This window comes from Stegastes partitus, unplaced genomic scaffold (genome assembly GCF_000690725.1).
Source record: "Stegastes partitus isolate 25-593 unplaced genomic scaffold, Stegastes_partitus-1.0.2 Scaffold1303, whole genome shotgun sequence".
Lineage (NCBI taxonomy): Eukaryota > Metazoa > Chordata > Actinopteri > Pomacentridae > Stegastes > Stegastes partitus.
The window spans coordinates 76,008-98,317 of record NW_007579034.1 but is presented as its reverse complement, the minus strand read 5'-3'; the positions used below and the strand labels follow the sequence as shown (position 1 = coordinate 98,317).

Sequence of the window (22,310 nt, the reverse complement as noted above, 5' to 3'; positions counted from 1 at the left end):
AAGATGTGTTTGATGTCAGCGCTGAAGTGGAAGAGGAGGGGACAGGCAAGTATTATATTAGATAATAGATTTCTGATCTAACAGGGAAATTTAGTGTTTGAAGACAATTTTATGTATTTCAACAATAAGGCATTCACACTGTTGTAACATGGAGGCTTCTCATATTCAGGTATTTCACGCACACAAAGGGGCAAAATCGGGCTTTCATATGTGATTCGAAGGCTGTCTTTCATTGACACACCCAAGATTTATGGGTCACGACCAAGGGTGGGAGGAAAAGTAAGTGGAAAACTAATCTTGTGTTTCTCTGTATCATGTACTGCACGAGGCAGCTTAGATCATGTGCATGTCCAGTGATACAGCTCTGTTCTTTCAACAGGTTATAGCCGTTGATTACGATAATACACCCATTCCTGGTATTCCGGTGTACCTGTTTGAGGGTGACATACGGTCGCCACGACGGCTGCAGAAACTCACAACTAATAGCAGTGGTGTCGCCTCCTTCGCATTACTCACAGAGGCCTTAAAAGGGGATGTTCGTCTCCATGTAAGTAAAAAGTTGTACTGCACTCTGAGATATGTTTCAACAAAAATAAATAAATGGAACAGTTTGCGTTTTTTTGATGTAAGACAAGTTTTAAAAAAATTATGTTCATCTGACAACCTACACGAGTTAGGAGGGTTTGCTTTCCCTCTGCAATCAAAGTACTATTAATGACTACTTACTTAATGAATGGCAGCATGAACAAAAGTTTTTAAGTTGACTCATCAAAACTTAAGTTGCTCCAAATAGTATTTTTTTCCCCAGGTTTTTAAAATGATTTTAGTGTGGTTATGTACTTAATTACCATAATAATAAACACATTTTTAAGTTTACAAACATTTAAAAGATTTAGTTGTTCCTTTCTTTAGTAGTTTTTGGGATTTTTATATTTTGCTTTATATAGTACCTTTTACGAAATTACTTCAGCAACACATTTGTTCCTAATCTTCCCCTTTGGTAAACTCAAGGGGATGGCCAAATTCCACTTGTAAATATGAGTCCACTATTTCTCGCATCACATTTGAAAATATTCCCAAATGCTTTTCTTTAGTTGGATTTAATTGTTGAAGACATAATTTTGACCTTGTGTTATTAAGTAATCAAGGGAATTTCATTCATCTACCTCAACATGAATTTAGTTTTAAATCAACAAAGCAGAATTTTAAGTTGAAATTCCATACAGTATAACAGCTGATGCAATTTCCAAAAAGCCCAACTTAGCAAAATAATGTTTGCAACCTGGAAGGTTTATCGACATCAATATATTAAAATTTTTATCTTGCAGTTTTTCATTTAATGAAGTGTTGAAAATAAATGCATTGAATTTAATTTTACTGTCTGTAAGCTGTCATAAAAGTAATAACACAGCCTAAAAGTTGACTGTGAAATGGTTTCTTAGTATACTGCAACTGTCCAAGATGCTGCCATTGTAACTAGTGGCCATATTGAAACTGTTTAATATTTAGTTGACCTTCCTTCTTCTACACAAACCACCATTGACAAAGTTTCTTTTGTACAATGTAGGCAAGCGCTTCACCGACACTGGAGTACCCCAAACATAGAATTCCCTACAATGTGTCTGGATCACACACACTGACCAGGTCCCGTCCTGCGTCTCCTGATGCTAAAACAGTCAGCTTCCTTCAGGTGAAGAAGAACGATAAAACCCTTGCCTGTCGTGCAACGCAGAACATCTCCATCGAGTATGTTATAGTGGGAGAAGACCCGGGCACTGTGGATCTGATGTATCTGGTGAGTTGGTTCTCAGGTTGTCACCGACTCTGCCTTCCAGAGACGGTGAACAGTGGAAAGACGTTTTAAAACTTGACTGAATTTCATTTATTGAATTCTAACTTAAAGGAGCACTTCAGCTGAACCTACTGTGATATGGTCAGAGCAGAAAATCAGAAATGCTGCTCCACAGTTCTCTTGTTCTTGTGCTCAGTGGTACTATTTCATTGTGTAATAGGTTTAGTAATAACCTTTAACAAGACCTGCCAACAGGAAGCACGCTGGTCTCATGCGATTTGATATAACTTTTTATTTTTTATTTTTTAGCTGGTAGATTCCTTTTTTCATAATCGACATGGGTTCTTTTGTTGTCATCCATGGTGGAGGAAGTATTTACTTCCTGTAAGTAAAATGCTACATTGTGAAAGCACTCTTTTACATGTACAAGTCCTGCATTGAAATGTTTCCTAAGTATTAAAAGTATAAGGACTCAGTGCAGACAAATTTCCTTTTTAGCTGTTATCTTATTACATGTATCATTAAATCAATATTGACACATGCATTATTGCTAAAGTAGGATTTCCCTGTTGTAGCTGATTGATATGGAGCACATTTAGAACCATTCTATGTAGAATTACAACCAATGATCTTTTCAATCATCAATTATCTGCTAAATATTTTCTGTTAATTGTTGGTTTGTGAAAGATCCAAAAATAATGAGAAAAACAGTCACAAATGCTGAAGTTGGTGATCAAAATTTTCTCACAATCGTCTTATGAATCAATCAAAGAATGTTTTTAGCTTTAACTTGTATAAGCTGTCAAGTAGTTTCAGTTATCTTAAAACGTCATAAGTTCTTCTTATGTTTTGGATGCAAAAATTAACTTGTAACTAAAACTGTCAGGTAGTTGCAGTGATGAAAACAGTACATTGTTTCCCTTTTCAGGTGTGGTGGAGGAGAAGTTTAAAGTGTCATAAATGGAAAAAACTGAAGGAAGCTAACTACCATTAAATTTGTACTTAAGTAAATGTACTTTGTTACTTTACTCAGCTGGTTGTAATGAAGATGTACACTGTACATGTAGCACTGCAAGGAACATGCTTCATTCAGGATTAACTCAGGAAATTTGAAAGTGCCTCCTCCTCATTATCAGTCAGCAGTGAAAAAAATGACTCCTCCAGGATCTCTATGGTCAGATTAGTGCATTCACAATAAAGGCACAACAGAGCCAGACGTTCTTACAAATCAGTACAAACGTGATGCATTCATTGGCAGACTACTGGAAACATCAGACACGTTCACACTTCAAGCAGTGTCACATTCCTCTTTATGAGCCTCAGTAGTTGAAGAGTTATTATTTAAGCACTGTGAGTCCTTGTGCCACATTTTAATCTAGTTTTTGTTAGTGACATTTTCGTCTCATTTTTATGTATTCAAGCTTTGTATCATATGGACACTTTGAGGCCAAAGCCATCTTTGTGTATAGTAACCATGGTTACAGGTGTTACTCTCATCTATGGTAAGGTTAGTGGAAAAGGCTCAGTGTCCAGGTCCCTCTGCAGTGATAGAACAGACAGGTTTTCCTCAGCAAATCCAGTTGTTATTTCAAAACTCTGAGTCACTCCATCTCTGTCTGTCTTGCTTCCATTAGCGTTAGCATTAGCATTGCTGCAACTACATGCCCTCTCCACTGAGGAGCAGCACCTGCTTCCACAGATGGTTCATTTACTTGTTCACTCAAGTCCTTTTTAGTTTCTGGTCTTAGCAACAGGAAAGATATTCAGCTGCAGATATTGTTAAACTGGCTGGTTGTCACAAACTCTGGACTGTTTCATGTGCACCAGCTCAACGTTGGTTTGATAAATGTAGAATTAATAGGTTAAAGCCATATTACGTTTTGTAAAGCAAAATACCTCCAACAGACCAAGTTAATACCAGAACAGCAGACAGAAATGAAGTGAAGATTTTACCACTCCATTACTCATGCTATGTGTCATTTTCTCCCAGGTCTTGTCCAGAGGAGCCATTGTCATGCAAGGACACAAAGAGGTCAAATTGAAAAAGAAAGGTGTTTAAATACAAAATCTATGATCTGTTAAGTTGATCTGTGAAAGCATGTGTGGGTGACAACTGTTCAAAGAGAAGTGATTTCTAATAGTTGGGTTGCTGTTTCAGTGAATGAGGGTGAGGTGTCCTTCAAGTTGCCGGGTACCAATCAAGCGCTGGTACCAGAGGTCCAGGTTGTGGCTTACGCTGTCCTTCCCAGCGAGAATGTGATCGCCCACAGTGCTGAGTTCCCTATTGAGAAATGCTTCAGTGACAAGGTCAGTGAAGACATGTGGCACCAACAGTATGGATCAGATTTAGGTACAAACTCAAAGTAGGTTTGAGCTGGTGATACAGAAGATCAATATGTTGCCACTGATTGACGAGAAGTGGAAATTGTGAATGTTGTACTAACCCAATCCGTTAAAAACTAAGTTTAAGTTGACAGGACATTGCAAAATCATAAAGAAATGCTTTCTTATTTTGGCTCTTGAAGCTGAATTTTGTCAATTTTGCTACTCCTTTTTTCTTGAGACTGGGGTGAAATTTGTGCTGAGCATCTCCAAAACCCCGAGGATCATTTGTACATACTGTGTTGCAGTTTTATAGACATCAGATTACACTTGACCACGCTGTCTGTGGCAGTCCAACTTTATGTACTGAACAACGATCTGCCCTTCACATACAGAACTCCACTAGTGTGTTGTCTCACAGAAGTTTGAACTTATGGCAAAATCACAAGTTTACATCTTGTTCCAATAAAGTCTGACTGGTTTGATGTGTGTTTTGTGTGTGTCAGGTGCTGCTGGACTTTTCACCACCCTCAGTTGTCCCAGGAGAGGACATCAACATGCAGTTGAAGGCAAAGCCAAACTCTCTGTGTGGTGTGAGCGCCATCGACCAGAGTGTTCTCATTAAAGAGCCAGGGAAGACTCTGAATGCAGATAAGGTACTGCTGGTGTTAGCCACAAATAAGATAAATAAGCCCCTTACAGACATGCACTCCTTCCTGTTCATCTGACGTCATTTGAACACGTCAGCTTCATGTTTGAAAGAGCACTCTGCTCACTTTTCCTTTCAAGTGTCAACGGCAAACTTACTGGGTCAGATTCAGTAATGTTTTCGTATCACTTTTCTCACAGCACAGGTCTGAACCGCATGCTGTCACATCCACAGATAGAATTTATCTATTACAGACTCATAGTCCATAAAAATAGAACTTTACTGTAAGGAAGACTGAGACTGTAACAGGTCAGATTAATGAGCTCAGTTGAGTTTCTTGCTTCCAGGAGTCTTTCCTTTTAAGTTTATGAAATACCTGCAGCATCAGACAGCAGCAGGATGAATATGAATGGGAAAGTGAGAGAGTTGCATTTACACATATAGAACAGCAGCACTAATGTCATTAATTACTTACAATTCAAAATTAACCCGACATGGAGACAGGATGTATCAGGGTCTAACAATAGATTACACTGTGTACTTTTCTTCACCTCAGAGGTGAGCTGCCACACAAAGTCACAGGTTATCAGCTACAGTTCAATTAGTTTTTACACAGTATATTTAGATTTAGTCTTTATTTTTTAGAATTTAAAAAAAATAAAAAATTATGTATTATGCATCACTTGAGGCACTGTTTAGTCTTGTGTTCACAACAAATGTCAGTTTATATCTTGAAAACATTTTTCTTTTTCAGATTTTTGACTTGTTGCCTTTCAAGAAGGCAACTTATATCCCACATAAGCTTCAAGATTCCACAGAATGCCTGCATGTGAGATCAAAAAGATCCAATTTCCCTTTTCCTGGTCGGGACATAGACGATGTTCACACAGTTTTCGAGGTATTATACAGTGTGTGTGCGCATGTGTGTGTATGTATATATGTATATATATATACATATATAAGGACTAGGGCTTCAATGTGTAATTTTCGATTAATCAATCACAGAAAAAATAATGTGTTTAAAAAAAACAACGCATTAAATCGTACCTTTCTCCGTTCACTATTTTCTGCTGATAACACTGATGCACACACTCCAGCCCTGTAGGTAGTGGTACTACACCTAAAGTTTGTTTGCTAGCTGCAACGAAGATGACAGGATGCATTGAGTGACGTCAGTGCACAAGAAACTTTGGTGAGCAGTGATGGAAGATGAGATCGCATTGCTTGGCATGTTGGGCAGAACATCTTTTTCTTACTGAGGCCTAATGCCAGGTGTCCACAAATGAGGTTGAAGGTGACGCTACGTCTCATCGCTCAAAACTGCCAGGATGCTCCAGAACACGACGCAGGGTGTTTCACACAATGAATGGGAAGCGAGAAATCGACAGATCCTGTGGACACGTCCCATGAGGCAGAGCATGGTTATGTGCAAATTGTGCAACCAAGAGTTTTAAGACAAAAAGTCTTATATAGTAGCTATAATTGCACTTTGAATTTGCACTAATCTGTAAATGTAGTAGACAGATAAAAAAAAAAAGCAGATATTATAGATGAAAAATAAACATTTTTGTTATTTAAATTCATTAATATGTTTATTTACAGATTTCATTGTCAACCAAAATTTATTTGAATCGAAAAACTTTGCTTGAAATGCTCAAATGAGATTAATTGCAATTAATAATAGTAATTAATTTTTAAAAGTATATATGTTGCCTTTAAGCCAACATTACATGTGACAGTTTAGGTTGCCGTACATATAATGAACCTCTGGTGACATTTGTGTGTTGTTGGATTGTCTAGAATGTAGGACTGAAGGTGGCAACAAACTTGAGGATCCAACTACCTACATGCATCCAGTACAAAGGAAGAAAATACCATTATAATCGATTTGGTAACTTTTTTTCTTTTTTAACGTGTTTTGATCTGTCCTTTGCCACATGCTTAATGTTTACTGAAATTAAAATATTTACCCTTGTATTTACTGTCCCTGTTTCTCATAAAAATATGTTCTTGTTTCTTTTCAGGTATTGGTTTCAGGCGCCTTCCTAGTAGACGACTCGCCAGTCCTCGTAAGTCTCTTGATGCTAAACCAATAGAGACAGTCCGCACTTTCTTTCCGGAGACTTGGATTTGGGACGTGGTGAAAGTTGGGTGAGCTTCTGTTGCTACTGGATTTGATGGTCTTGAAATAAGGAAAAATGAGAACACCTTTGAGTACAGCTATGGACCCATAAGGCATATACACTTCCAGCTGTGTCCTTGAAGAGATAAATGCAATGAAGGTCATTTTAGAAGTCAGCTGAGACTTTTAATTTTAAGGATGTCTGTGATGCTTCAGAAATTGTATGAAACAATCAAAAGATCTTTTGACAGAGTGCATCGTGTTCAGAATTCTACTCTTTGTTCAAATATGGGAATTAATTCCCAAATTTCCTCATCATCATGGAATTCAGCTACTTTGTGAAAATGCAGCAGGACATTCTCAGCTCAAAGTTTGTGTTTGTGTTTTGTAAGTATGTTTTACCATTTGACAAAGTGTGTTTGTGTATATCTGCTGATCCAGATCATCTGGAACAAAGAACGTGTCCCTCACCGTCCCAGACACCATCACCACCTGGGAGACGGAGACTTTCTGTTTGTCTGCTCAGGGTTTTGGTTTGGCTCCTCGTAAAGAAGTCACCGTCTTCCAGCCCTTCTTCCTGGATCTCACGCTGCCCTACTCCATCGTCCGGGGGGAAAAGTTTGTACTGAAAGCAACCGTCTTCAACTACCTGTCAAGCTGCATCATGGTAACAAATGATTTCACTTGACCTCAATGCTATTGCCACTGTGTTGACATGCTGATGAAGACACATGCTGATGTGGTGATTTAGCATGCTAGTATTTGCTAATTAGGGCTGCAAGGTGGCATAGTTGGTTTAGCACTGTTGCCTCGAAGCAAGAAGGTCGCTGGTTCGCATCCCGGTGGCGGCACCGGGATCTTTCTGCGTGGAGTTTGCATGTTCTCCCCGTGCAGTGTGGGTTCTCTCCGGGTTCTCCGGCCTCCTCCCACAAGTCCAAAAACATGTTGAGGTTAATTGGTGATTCTAAATTGTCCGTAGGTGTGAATGTGAGTGTGCTTGGTTGTCTGTCTCTAAGTGTAGCCCTGTGATAGACTGGTGACCTGTCCAGGTGAACCTGCCTTCACCCTGAGTCAGCTGGGATAGACTCCAACCCAAACACAAAGCACAGGAGTCAGTTTAGCAAGTATGTGTTTGTCATTAATGAAAGTAAGTGCCAAACAGAAATTTAAACAAGAACAGGAAAAGCCAGCGGTTCGCTAAATATCCAGATGAGCCAGTGCTGAAAATACATTTATGTACCAAAATGAGCTGTATAGCAAAACCACCATTGTTCTGCCTTAAGACTGACAGTATTGTGATCTTCAGGCAATGTCATATTAGAGAATGAACAGTTGTTAAGGAACACATCCTGCATGGTAAACCTCAAGAAACATGGTGTTGCTGGTGATAAATGACAGTATTAGATTTGAGGTCATAAGTTTCATGAGGGTGTCATAATCCTTTCCTTACTGCACACCCTTTAACCCTCTAACTGACACAATGAGTGGGATTACTCCATAGTGTGTCCCATCGCCAATTAGATCTTGGGGATAATTTTCGAGTAATATTTTTGCATGTTAACCATTTATTGACTTGAATTTGATTTGTAAAATGGTGTTGTTAAAGTGTTTGGTCATATATTGTGTCTCTTGAACAGATCAAAGTCACTCCAGCAGCCTCCACAGATTACTTCATCATCCTTCTCCCTGGAACCCCGGACAGATTCTGCCTGTGTGGCAATGAGCGCAAGACCCTCAACTACTACATTAACCCCATGACCTTAGGTGAGGCTCAGCCTTTCATCCACACTGGTGTGAAGGTTAAAGCGAGTCAGGGTGGAGGAACTGCTGCCCCTCTTTCCACAACACATCTTTTTTCCATCTCTGTGAAATCAGTGCGATTCATCTCAGCTACAAAATGTTTTGATATTTGAGGATTTTACCGGATCTCAATCAACCCTGATCTTGTTTAGGGGTTGTGAATATGACTGTTACTGCTGAGGCTGAGAAATCTACCGTTTCTTGCAACAATGAGGCTGTGCACGTGCCAGACAGAGGTCGCATCGACAAGGTCACTAAATTTCTCATAGTAAAGGTTGGTGCCTTGAAAACAAGATCACAAAAATTACTTTCAGCCATTTTTCCTTTGTGTACAGAAATTTCATAATGAGTTTTACTCACAAAGTTGACAGTGAATCTCATTCTAGTTATTATTTCCCCCATTGTTTCCCTCAGGCTGAGGGAGTTGAGAAGACGGACACGCATAACCGGCTGCTCTGTCCCAAAGGTCAGTGTGGTTTACTCCAGACATGGCCTGTCAAATACTCTGAAAATGGAGACCTAAATGCTAGAAGTTTGGATGATATATGATTCAAAAATGTTAACTAAAATGTGTATCGCTATGTTTTAAATGTAATTACTGTCAACGTTTGATCAAAGTGATAAAAGAACTGACCATGCTCACAGACCTCTCACTTGTGGCAGCCATTGTTTTAGAACTGACTTCAACTTGAGTTTCTCTCTGTAAAGTGATTGTCTCTGTCTGTCTGTAGGCACTGAGGGAAAGACTTTGAACGAAGAAATAGAGCTTCAACTGCCTGCAGATGTGATTAAAGGATCTGCCCGCGCTTTAGTATCAGTCCAGGGTAAACTGATGAATTCATTTGACATGAGCGCTGATTTAGCCAACCAACCTGTGGGAAGTATAACAGGCTCCTTGAAGGCATCACTGTAATAAATTCAAAATAATACTTTTGCCATAGCATAAAGAGAACATTCTGACTAATTATGCGCCTTTTTGTGCACTCCCAATTGTATTTTTCTAAACTCGTTGACCTGGTTTATACCACCTGTATGCTGGTGAATTTGTCTGGATACATACATTTCTACAATCCAGTTAAAATCACAGGTTGGGTTGGTTGCTGAGTCTTAGTGATATGGTGTTTTTGTACAGGTGACATCCTCGGCCGGCCTCTGAAGAACCTGGATGGTCTTCTGAGGATGCCTTATGGATGTGGAGAGCAGAACATGGCGCTCCTGGCCCCCAACATCTACATCCTCCAGTACCTTAAAAAGACAAAGCAGCTAACTCCAGCCATTAAAGAGAAGGCTTTCAACTTCCTGTCCAGTGGTGAGTTGGACATTTAAGACATTCAGAACAGCTGAATCTACCATGTGATGGTGCTGTGACGGTGCTCATGATTCCAACTAGAGGCTACACATGGTTCAGATCATAGCATTTCTTGCTTGTGTTTGTTGAATATCATTCCTCCTCTCTCTCCATGCATATCTTTTTATCTCTCATTTGTCAGCCAATGGCACAAATTTGCCCCCAGTTTTTCTTTACATCTCCAGAAAACATAACCACTGCCACTTAGCAAAAATCCTACTAAATCTGACAACACGTGTCAGTAATGTCCTAATTTAGGTGTTTCTCTTGTCACACAGGATACCAGAGACAGCTGAACTACAAACATCATGATGGTTCATACAGCACATTTGGTACAGGAACAGGAAACACTTGGTGAGAAAACTACTAATCAGTCATCCACACACAATGTACACACAGACATACATCATCTACCATTTCACGCGTACATACTAACTCGGAAACAAAAAGAATCATACCTGTAGGAGAGAGAGCGCTTTGTGATACAAAAGATAAACATTTGCTACAATAAACTGAAATAAGAAAAGTCATGTACCAGTTATAAAACTGATGTCAGTGTGGATCTCACTGTTTATGTGGATCGGTCTTGGCAGCTCTACAGTGCACTACTTGAGTGAATGTACTGAGTTACATCCCAACACTGCCATCTGCTCACCAACATGTTCATGTGAACTGCTAAAAATATATAAATCAGCTTAACCTACAACCTTAATTATAACCTGTTTTCAGTACTTAATGGATATGAGTCTGTACATGTGTTTGTAACTTTGCTATGTGTTTCCTTAGGCTGACTGCTTTTGTGTTGAGATCTTTTGTCAAAGCGAAGTCCTTCGTCTACATCGATCCCGAAAAGATTAAAGAGTCCAGGACATGGCTGGAAGGGAAGCAACAAGAAAACGGCTGTTTTCAACAGTCAGGAAAACTCTTCAACAACAGAATGAAGGTAAGCCAGTGGTGCCTGTAGAGTTTGTACAGATTGGAAATGGTCATTTTCACAGAGGAACATCTTCTTGTAGAAGTACAGTTCAAAACCGGAAGTTTACATACACTATAAAAAGACACATTTTCTCACTATCTGACATTAAACCAGTCTAAAATGTTCCTGTTTTAGGTCAGTTAGGATTACCGAAATTATTTCTATTTGCTAAATGCCAAAATAATGAGAGAGATATTTTTTTGGAGAATGTTTTACTACCTTTCTCAAAGTCAGAAGTTTACATACATCTCCTTAGTGTTTGGTAGCGTTGCCTTTACACTGTATGACTTGGGTCAAACGTTTTGGGTTTCCTTCCACAAGCTTCTCACAATAGTTTGCTGGAATTCTGACCCATTCCTCCTGACAGAACTGGTGCAACTGAGTCAGGTTTGCTGCCTTGCTCGCACACGCCTCTTCAGCTCTGCCCACAAATGTTCGACAGGATTGAGATCAGGGCTTTGTGATGGCCACTCCAAAGCACTGACTTTGTTGTCCTGAAGCCTCTCTGTAACTAATCTGGCGGTATGCTGAGGGTCATTGTCCATCTGAAGACCCATTAGTGCCCAAGCTTTAGCTTCCTGGCTGATGTCTTGAAATGCTGCTTCAACATTTCCTCATAATGTTCTTTCCTCATGATGCCATCTGTTCTGTGAAGTGCACCAGTCCCTCCTGCAGCAGAACACTCCCACAACATGATGCTGCCACCCCCGTGCTTCACAGTTGGGATGGTGTTCTCAGGCTTTCAAGCTTCACCCTTTTTTGTCCAAATGTAACGATGGTCATTAAGGCCAAACAGTTCAGTTTTATTTCTTTAGACCACAGGACATATCTCCAAGATTGAGGTCTTTGTCCCTGTGTGCATTTGCAAACTGTAATCTGGCTTTTTTGTGTTGCTTTTGGAGTAACAGCTTCTTCCTTTCTAGTAGCCTTTCAGCCCATGTCGTTACAGGACTGGTTTCACTGTGGATAATGACCTGCTTCAGCAGCATCTTCACAAGCTCTTTGCTCTGGAGTTGATACGCACATTTCGCACCAAAACACTTCATCTCTGGGCCACAGAAACGTCTCCTTCATGAGCGGGATGATAGCTGGACATTCCCATGGTGTTTATACTTGATATAACTGTTTGAACAGATGAACATGGAACCTTCAGGCATCTGGACATTGTATCCAAGGATGAACCAGACTTATGGAGGTCCACAGTTCTCTTCCTGATATCTTGGCTGGTTTCGTTAGATTTTTTATGTTGTCACAAAAGTGTGTTTGAGATGTGCCTTAAAATACATCCACAGGTGTGTCTCCAATTAACTCAAATGTTATCGAAAGCTTCCAAAGCCATGACATCATCATCTGGACTTTCCCAAACAGTTTGAAAGCATGGTAATCTTAGTGTATGTAAACTTCTGACTTTGAAGAAAGTAATGAAAAATTATCTAAAAAAAAAAATCTCTTTCTCTATTATTATTATTATTATTATTATTATTATTATTATTATTATTGTGGCATTTAGCTTCAGCTTCCATTTCATTCATAGATCTGTAGTAAATAACACCAGCCTAGGGGCGCCGCTATAGCTCACCTGGTAGAGCTGGCGTCCCATGTACAGGGCTACAGTCCCGATGCGGAGGTCATGGGTTCGAGTCCCGCTCATGACCCTTTCCCGCACATGTCCTCCCCCTACTCTTCTCCCCACTTTCCTGTCTCTCTCCCACTGTCCTATCAAATAAAGGCATAAAGGCCAAAAAAATAACTTTAAAAAAATAACACCAGCCTGGGTCACATTTCCAACACGCAAGCAGTGATTTTCAGCATGAGAAGATTCCCTTTCATGGTGTCTGTATAGATGTTCAGTCTCACAGGTCATTATGGTGATCCTATGTGGTTCAGTGGAAGACAACTGGACTTCATTTTGGTTCTTGAAGACATCTTACCTCCCATCCGAGAGGGGAGGGGCTGGCGGGCGAATATTCGGATATCAAAATTGCTATCCGGATACCACCACAACGACCGAATATTTGGATGTTTGGATCCAGCCCTACTCCCAACTCACATGAATCCAGACTTGTAATGACCTGAGACCCAAAAGATGTCTAGCCGCTTCCACTGAAGCAGTCGAGCCAGATTTAGCAGGTTTCAGCTCTGTCAGCACGACTCCTGCCAGAGCATGCAACAGCTCTGTGGGACTCCCAAATTTATTGCAAGTCTCAGTCATCTGTGAAACAAACTACCTCCAATTGCGATAGGCATATAAGCATTGCTCAGAATGACTTTTGGGATTCAGGTCCCTGAATGCTGCAGTTACATTGATGACAAAGTCTGTACGATGTTCTCTCCCTACAGGGCGGTGTGTCTGATAAGGTGACTCTCACCGCATACATCATTGGTGCCTTCTTGGAGATGAATGTGTCTGCTAAGGTGAGTAGACTCAAATAATCTCGTAAACCGCTTGGAAAAAACTTCACAAGATTTACATTAACATGAATTATTTTCTCCTTCTTTTATTGCATCCTTTCAGTCTATGGTGTCTTTAAACTTCTTAAAATATTCAGCTTTACCATCATGTGATACATTAGGGACATAGTGGATTGACTAGTGTTTGCTTTTTTAACATATTTGGATAAACATTTGTCCCTCTTTAAAAACAATGTTGAGAAATAAAGATAATATGTTGGAGAACAACTCGGGATGCACAATATTTCGGTGAGCACATCGGTATGGGCCATTATTAGTGTTTTTTCCCCATATATCGGTATCGGTCCGATGAACAAATTTAGTCGATGTGAAAAACCGATGATTGTCTAACATCAGTGCCTTCGTCTCTACATTTGATATTGCTGCTATTTCACAGATGTTTTTACCTAAATGGTCGTGGACTTAAATTTGTTAAAAATATGTTTAAATGCAAGGTGGCGCAGTTGGTAGCACTGTTGCCTCGCAGCAAGAAGGTCGCCGGTTCGCGTCCCGGTGGGGGCACCGGGATCTTTCTGCGTGGAGTTTGCATGTTCTCCCCGTAGATCTCTCCCAATAGATGTAATATATATATTTCTGTGGAAAGATTAGATGTTCCTTTGGCGTCAAAAGCTAGTATTGCCCCATTAAGCATAAGTAACTTTGTTTGGATGTTTTCTTACATGTGCTACTCGTTTCAAGTTCCCTCGCCACATTTCAGTGAGTCTCTTTTCTTGACTAGGCCATTTCATAACTAATTTCTTCTGCAAGCTGCCCAGTCCCTGGGTAGAGTTAAGTACTATGACAATCATCCATTGAAGTCCTTTGCCTAAAGTGTCCTGGAACATGAGAACTTGTTAACACAGTAATCAAACACAGTGTCCTAACCCTGAAGTTCAGGAAGTCAATACTTTAATTTATCACATCTCTGCCCTAAAAGGCTAAATAATGTGTTCTTTTTATCTGTTACAGAATCCTGTGGTGAACAAGAGCCTGTCGTGCCTCAAGGAGTACGTCAGGGACTTCAACAACACCTACACCACAGCTCTGATGGCGTACGTCTTCTCTCTGGCGGGAGACATGGAGACCCGTTCTGTCCTTCTGCATCACCTTGACATAGCTGTAAAAAGAGAAGGTGAATCATCCTCATGCAGGAAATCATTCAGATTTACTGTGACTGTGACTTACACTGTGTCTGTTTGTGGATGTCTGTTTTTAGGGCGTTTGATGTACTGGTCCCAGAAATCAGCAGAAACATCAGCCTCTCTGTCTGTGGAGATCACCTCCTATGTGCTGATGGCCAAACTCAGCGTCCCCCCGTCTCACAGAAAACTAGACCAATCCGCCTTGATCGTGAGGTGGCTGACGAAGCAGCAGAACGATCGCGGAGGCTTCTCCTCCACTCAGGTACTGCACAGCTTGAATGGCTCAAATCAGGGCTTTGAAGTGGACATAGAAGTCGTGTCTTAATTCAGAGGCTGCATCCTTCTAAGGATGGAGCCTTTGCGTCCTTCAAGGTATAGGTCCTCGAAGGACACAAAGGCTGAATCTGAGCATCTGTTAAATGGTCCAGACTACAACGGACTTCTTGCTTGCGTTGTCACGTCCGGTAGCGTCAACTTGGACTGCCAAACTTTCATCCCGAGGGTGAACACAAGACAATGCTATAATTTTACAAAATCTTTGGACTGAAATGGATCCTGCAATTGTGATTTTTGTTTTTAACATTTTAATCAACTTGAACAGCTTGAGGTGCTTGTATTGTACGGCTGCTCTTGATTAAACTGTCTCAAAAACAAGATGTTCAGCTTATTTAAATACATTCACACTAATATGAACTTAAATATTAGGACATTGCATTTGAAGGAGTCCTCCTGTCTTAATGAAATGGGACAGCCTTCGTCGTGCCACTGGGACACGTTCGGCCTTCAAATGCAGCCTTCGAATGACACAGCCTCTGAATTGGGACACAGCTATATAGACAGACGTGATGAAAACCAAGTTCATGTACATGTGTGAGACCAGCTGAGACCCATTATGGAAGCTTTGCTGTCCTGCTTTGCCATCTTGTGAAAACCAAGTATTTCCATAATGCCAAGTTTTAATGAGAAACTGCCTTGTTTTATGCATTTTTAAGCGAATTCAGTGGGCTTTTACACATTTGACCTTGTTTATGAAACAGTAGATTTTTCTCAGTCTATAAATGAATACTATAATCTCTCTATTTATCTATAAATGTATTAGTTTGACCTGACAGCAATGTTACCTCATAGCTCCTCTATTTAATGCATCCAGGACAACAGAAGTGTTTCAGCTCATCAACTACAAATCACATGTACTACATATGCCATCCTTTTCCCAACAGTTATTTTTGTATATTACATGTTTGTGTGAAAATCACCAGAAAATAAACTAAATAGCTCTATATAACAAAACAGAACAAAGCCTGCACATAGTTTCTGTTGGAAATCCATGAATTTGTTGGATTTGTTTTAAATTAGTCATTGATAATTAATAAAGGTCTTCGTCTTATAATCAGATTAATTAGGTTAATCTCCACAATTAATAACACTGTGAAGTTTTAGCCTTATTATGTGTTATGGTCAGGTAAAGTAGTTTTTGTATATTTTTTGTAGAGTTTTACCCTCTAACATTTAAACTTGTTAGATTAATTGGTATCGCCAGTCATGTTCTTTTTCTTTTTTTACTGGAAAGCACTTTAGTAAAACGGCTGTTGTTTTAAATGTGCTATATAAATAACAGTGACTTGACCTGACTCGAGATATTTAAATCTGACAACATGCAAAATATGTCCACATTCTTAAAACTAAAATATGCTTTTTGCTGAAGTACCTCTAAAGAATGATGCTCTTTAAATGTTTCCTATAATATGGACTCCTGAATGTGACACTCATATACAGTGTTTACATTTGTATGAATTTACGCTGTTAATATCAGCTGCTGTTCTGTGTGTATGTTGCAGGACACGGTAGTGGCTCTTCAGGCTCTGGCTCTCTATGCCACTCTGGTGTACAGTAGTGGGGGTTCAAGCACAGTGAAAGTCCAGACTCCCAGTGAACAGCTGACATTTGATGTGAATGAGCACAACAAACTGCTCTACCAGGAGAAGATCCTGGAGGACGTGACGGGAAATTTCAGCGTGGAGGTGAAGGGCACTGCATGTGCTTTGGTGCAGGTCAGTGAACAGTATCAGTGTGACATTAGACTCACAGAGCCATACCACACAGCACAGTGTCAGTGCTGGAGAATGGTCTGCCCACACCTCAGTATAGTTATTTTTGTTTCTGTAAACAAGCACGTGAGCCTGAACATATTCTTTTAGAGTGTATAAGTAACTTTTACGGCGTCTTTTCAAAATAAAAGCCCTTAGTTTGTTTCTTGTTTGTACTAGCAGGGAACAAAAGTACATTTTATGAATACTGAGGTCAAAGAATCCCCACTGAAATCTACACCTATGTCTCTATGCTTGATGCTTTGGTTCACTTTAATGAATCTCAAACCTTTCTTGGTTACCTGTTTCCCAGATTACTCAACTCTACAATGTCCCACCTCCTGCTACATCCAGCGCTTTCAGTTTGGAGATTGTTGTAGAGGTGAACTCCACCAGGGGCACCAGACCAAAGGTTACTTTGAACATTACGGTCCAGTAAGTAGTCAACAAGCAGGATACAGATATGATGGAAGATCTTTGTATCTACCAGTGTGCACCAGTGGGTGGACTAAAAAGCCTTTTTTCACACAGTTATCAAGTAACATCACAATGTTCTGGTTCCGTTACAGATACAATGGAAAGGAAAACAGTACAAACATGGTGATCCTGGATATCCAAATGCTCTCTGGATTTGTCCCAAACTCAGAGTCCTTGAGGAGGGTGAGTTCTTAGAGTGACTTTCACCTAAATAGAAGAGTAGTAAGAATGTGTCAGTTTCTGAAGTCATGTTGACAATGATGATGAAAATAAGAATATCGTCTCTTCACAGCTCAAAGATGCCACGAAAGTGGATCGTGTTGAAGAAAGGAGTGGTAGTGTTGTGGTGTACATAGAGGAGGTGAGAAAAATCCACAGTATTGATTACCACATAATGCTGTTTGAGCTTGATGCTGATTTTGTCATCTGTTTTTCTGTCCTGTTCAGTTACCACAGAACACATCCATCTCCTACACCTTGGAGCTCAGACAGGAGGTCCGGGTGCAGAGCCTGAAGCCTGCTGTGGTCAAGCTCTATGACTACTACCAGCCAAGTAAAACCCTCAATCCCTAAACCACGTTTTAAATGTGTTGGACACACAGCACTTTTTTTCTGTAATACTTTTTTAATACTATCTTTTTTTTCCCTCAGGTGACTCTGCTGAGTTAGACTATATCTACTGTACCGACATATAACATCACAACATTTCTCAGAAAATTCATTTGGTAGGTGACAGTTTTCCTCTAAATGAAAATGTTCCATCCCAGCTCAGCAAAGGGAAGAACAGAAAACCTGGTGTTCTTGCTTTGGTAAAGCAGTCTATTGCTTTCAGGTCAAGAACCTGTAGCAACACACCTGTGACTAACAAAAAGTTATAAACAGATTGGAGCAGCGACAAAGCCAAACAAACGAGTGCCTCAGAACACAAATATATTAGCTCAGAGTTACAAGTAATCGTTTTTGGTGGCCTTCCAGTTACTAAGCTGTTGGCAGGAGTTACATATTCACATCAAACATCAGAGGCGAGCTGCTCTCATTAAATCACAGCCACCCTGACTGAGTCTTGCTCCAGTGTTCTGTCCTGCTGTAGTGATTACTGCTGTTGGATGGGAGGGCAGGACTGGGAGAACAAGAGGACAGACAGGCGGGGTCTTTAGCTGCTCTATAGACGGCCGTCTCTCCACACACAGGCTACGAACGGTCCACCACAAAAAAGCACAAGGCCACCAGGGGCTGCAACAGCAACAATCATGTCTTCAGTTGATATTCGGTGATCTGGCATCTCACAAAAATCCATCTCTCGCCTCCAACTTGTTCAGAATGCAGCAGCTTGGCTTCTTGCTGGTTTTAACAGGCGACATCACATCTTCCCTTTACTGGCTTCTCTCCACTGGCTCCCTGTCCGTTTTAGAATTGATTTTAAGATTTGTCTGATGACTTTTAGGTGGCTATGTTTTAGATATGTTAACCCCATATATCCCCACACGCAGCCTCAGATCCTCAGGTGGGTCCTTCCTGATCGTTCCAAAGTCGAGGCTCAAATCCAAAGGCGACCGGGCCTTTTCTGTGAGCGCCGCTCGGCTTTGGACTGACCTACCTGAGGAAATTATCCTCGCAGATTCAGTATCTTCTTTTAAATCACTTCTTAAAACCCACTCTTACAGACTCACTTTCGAGTGATGTTCTCTTTTATTTCTCTTTTAGATTTTCGCCTGTTTCTTGTCCCTTTTTATAGCGGTACCACCTGCCGTCCTTCTCTTTTTTATCTTTCTTAATTTACTTTTATCTTCAGCTTTTATCTTCATTCCCCTCTGTGATGTCGTCTTTTTAATCAGTTTTACTAGTACACCTTCCAATAGGGATCCAGCCTGTTCTTTTCCATTTTTATTGTGTGTATTTTTATATTTGGAGTGTTTGCCTGCACTTCTTATGCAAGTTGTTTTCCTGTTACCTTGTTTCTGTGTGTTGTGTTTCTTTATTATGTAAAAGCACTTTGCGAATTCTGTTCTTGAAAGTGCTATATATTGAAAGTTTTTTATTGTAAAGTTTCTTACCTGTTTAACACACATGCACTGCATTTTAAAAATCAAACCAACAATTAAGCCAAACACCACTGTAATCCCTAATTCTTATATATTATAACTTTCTGTTCTTTCTTTTGCAGATTGAGGAGAGAAGTGTGATCAGTCCTGATGATGTCATTTAATCCAATATAAATTAAAAAATCAGCATTTAATGAAGTACCAATACATTACATTGCATGTCTCAGTAACACACAGTGTAACATATTTGGTTGTTATGATTCTGGTGTTGGTGTCCAATATATACGAAAGCATAATAAACGATGAATAACATCACCTGAATGTCTTTGGTCTCTGTTTCTCCACAGCTATCTGCCAGTTCAGTTTCACTGTTTCACACTTATTCACTTGTGTGTTTTATTCACCAGCAAAGTTATGCAAGTCAACTTAGGCTGTAGAGTGGAAATATGTTTAAAAAGAAAAACGTGTTGCTTCTTTACAGTCGTTAATTAAGAGGAGTAAGTGGATGTGCTTTACATTACAGCCAGTTTACAGTGTACATGGCACTAATACAGCACATATCAATGCTTAATATTATTGATCTTGACGAATCGTTAGTTCTTGCACCCACAGATTAAACATCTAAAACATTACAGCTTTAAAAGCATGTGAGCATCCTGTATCTGAAATGACAAGAGCTTGCAATTCTGAACTGCTGATGATAATGAAATGATCAAATAAGTACATTGGCAACTGTTTGACTGCAACGCTGCTGTGCACTTGCTACTCGGTGGTCATGTATGGAAAGCAAAATGGACGATAAACCTAAAGGTTGTGCTGCAGGAAGAAGCAACAAGAGCAGAGATGTTGAGATGCTTTATTTGGGTGCTGTATGCCTGGATAACGGCCTGAATTTAGCAGTAAATCTGGATCATTTACTGATGGTGGCACCAAAAACATACAAACTCTCAAGTCCACTCAGCAGAAAACAATCACACATTTCTCTTGAAGTACAGTGAAGAAAACATTTTAAGTCCAGTCCATAAACTCTGATTATTAAAGTCGGAGGAAACAAATAACTGACATTCCTGAGTTAACCCTAAAATCAATGCACAGCTCCTGCTTTTTGATGGCGTTACACAGAATATCAAGGCTGCTTCTCAGCTAAAATGCACCAATATCAGTTCCCTTATTGCCAGACAAATCGCATTGCTGTTAATTATAAAGGCCTGACGGTACCAATGAGATCAGATCAGAAAAGTAAAGAATGCCTAGCAGGGGTCAAGCATGTATTGATGTTAACTGCTGTAGCCTAAATTTACACCCACACAAAAACAACTTGTGATAAAGATCATCAGGCCAGAAAATCAGCCATACAGCATGTCCAGTAATTTACTGTTTATATCCACCAGACAGTCAGGTTAACCCTCACACTGACTAAACTATCTGAGAGCAGCAGTCCGGGGGTAAATGAATCACACACTGAGGATGACTTCAACCACTAGAGGGCTGCAGTGCTTAGAGAGTGACTTGTTAGTGAGAGCAGGAGGCTGTCTGTGGTTTTTATATGGCTCTACACTCTTTCGTTTATCCCCCACTTTTACTCTCTTCTCTTATCTCTCTCTTCCTATTAATACATAAAGCCATATTAGATGTTTTTTTTCTTTGCCATGTAATTATTTTTCCTGCATTTGGTTATTTTTTTCTGGATCTGATGAGGGTTTTAGTTTCTGTAGATGGTGCTGTTGTATTGTAATACATCACTCGCTATTTTCTTAGCCAAAAATCTCTTCTCTTATTAAATCTCTAATCTTATTATTAGTATTATTATTATTGGTCTTAGTATTGTTGTTGTTGTTGTTGCAAATACACCACCACCGCATGTCTCCACTTTCACAGCAGAGTCCTGCACTGGGTCAGTGCTAACGAGTAGGAAGGTAAACTACAGAGAATTATCTTGCTCAGTATCTCCTCTTTGGGGGGTTAATACGACGTTAATATAGAACAGAATAGAATAGGATATACTTTATTTGTTCCAGACCTGACAAACTATTATAAACAGCAGCATCCAAAAACACAGAAAGAAGTACAGAAAATAACAATAATTAAGTAATGTGCATTCAGTGTCCCTATACAGCAGGTCTAAGTCAGTCTGCATGCTGGCTGAATGTGGGGAGAGTGGTAGAGAGCGACGTATGATTAAAGTCTCCTGGGATGACGATCACAGACTGAGGGTGTGATGTTTGCTGCTGGGACACTGAACTATGGATGAGCTCACCGGCTGCAGCAGCATCAGCCGAGGGAGGGATGTAAACTGTAATCACCAGGATGTGCTAAAACTCCCTCAGCAGGTAAAACAGCTGCAAACCAACCGCCAGCAGTTCAACATCCTTCGTGCAGCGCCGCTCTTTAACACTAATGTGCCCAGCATTACACCATCTCTCATTCACATACATGGTGAGTCCCCAGCCTTTCTTCTCACCACTCTCCCTCCTGCTCCGGTCCGCTCTGACCAGGTGAAATCCGTTCAAAGCTATGAGTGAGTCCGGAGTGAGTTCGTTCAGCCACGACTCCGTGAACAGCATGAGGCTGCACTCCTGATATTCCCACTGCAGCCGGGCCAGCGCTGTTAGCTGTTAGCCGTTAGCTCTTCCATCCCTTTGGGAGAGACCTCACATATCCCATGATGACGGACGGACGGCTTGTAGCATCTCCTCTTCTCCCAGCGCTTCACTCCTGCCCTGTATCCCCTCTTCCTCCAGCTCATCGGGATGTCCGGTCTCTCCCACGGCGGTGGCTTGGCCTGGCTCAGCGCCAACAGCTGTTCACGAGGGTAAAAACAATAGAGCCATGGCCCAATGGCTTAATGGCTCGCTGGACAGGGACCCCAAAAACTCAAAGAACAGACCAACAAAAACGCCATCAGCATCTCCACTGTTCCCGCACAAACGTGGTACCGCTGTGTGAAATTAAAGTATTAAAATATGAAAGAAAAATCAAATTAAAATAATAATAATAATGATTACTGGCGACTACTAAGGTAAACTACAGATAACTATCTTGCTCAGTATCTACTCTTTGGGGAGTTAATATGACGTCAATTACTCGCGACTACTAAGGTAA

The 22,310-nt window shown here is 40.4% G+C and overlaps 1 protein-coding gene across 1 annotated transcript in view; it reads left to right on the top strand.

The window, feature by feature from the left end:
• The window catches only part of LOC103369556 (alpha-2-macroglobulin-like), a 25,620-nt gene extending 6,097 nt beyond the window's left edge, over positions 1 to 19,523 (top strand). Inside the window, exons 8-35 of the mRNA XM_008298303.1 lie at positions 4 to 45; positions 170 to 279; positions 380 to 547; positions 1,568 to 1,795; positions 3,783 to 3,843; positions 3,951 to 4,099; positions 4,621 to 4,770; positions 5,518 to 5,661; positions 6,564 to 6,676; positions 6,801 to 6,914; positions 7,327 to 7,552; positions 8,523 to 8,649; positions 8,838 to 8,959; positions 9,100 to 9,151; positions 9,417 to 9,509; positions 9,818 to 9,994; positions 10,312 to 10,387; positions 10,820 to 10,976; positions 13,350 to 13,424; positions 14,430 to 14,592; positions 14,677 to 14,864; positions 16,441 to 16,653; positions 17,003 to 17,124; positions 17,259 to 17,349; positions 17,459 to 17,527; positions 17,614 to 17,719; positions 17,818 to 17,891; positions 19,331 to 19,523. Coding sequence (XP_008296525.1) covers positions 4 to 45; positions 170 to 279; positions 380 to 547; positions 1,568 to 1,795; positions 3,783 to 3,843; positions 3,951 to 4,099; positions 4,621 to 4,770; positions 5,518 to 5,661; positions 6,564 to 6,676; positions 6,801 to 6,914; positions 7,327 to 7,552; positions 8,523 to 8,649; positions 8,838 to 8,959; positions 9,100 to 9,151; positions 9,417 to 9,509; positions 9,818 to 9,994; positions 10,312 to 10,387; positions 10,820 to 10,976; positions 13,350 to 13,424; positions 14,430 to 14,592; positions 14,677 to 14,864; positions 16,441 to 16,653; positions 17,003 to 17,124; positions 17,259 to 17,349; positions 17,459 to 17,527; positions 17,614 to 17,719; positions 17,818 to 17,861 — 3,380 coding nt within the window. The 3' untranslated portion in view covers positions 17,862 to 17,891; positions 19,331 to 19,523. The remainder of the gene's footprint in view (positions 1 to 3; positions 46 to 169; positions 280 to 379; positions 548 to 1,567; positions 1,796 to 3,782; positions 3,844 to 3,950; positions 4,100 to 4,620; positions 4,771 to 5,517; positions 5,662 to 6,563; positions 6,677 to 6,800; positions 6,915 to 7,326; positions 7,553 to 8,522; positions 8,650 to 8,837; positions 8,960 to 9,099; positions 9,152 to 9,416; positions 9,510 to 9,817; positions 9,995 to 10,311; positions 10,388 to 10,819; positions 10,977 to 13,349; positions 13,425 to 14,429; positions 14,593 to 14,676; positions 14,865 to 16,440; positions 16,654 to 17,002; positions 17,125 to 17,258; positions 17,350 to 17,458; positions 17,528 to 17,613; positions 17,720 to 17,817; positions 17,892 to 19,330) is intronic.
• The last annotated feature ends 2,787 nt before the right edge of the window (positions 19,524 to 22,310 follow it).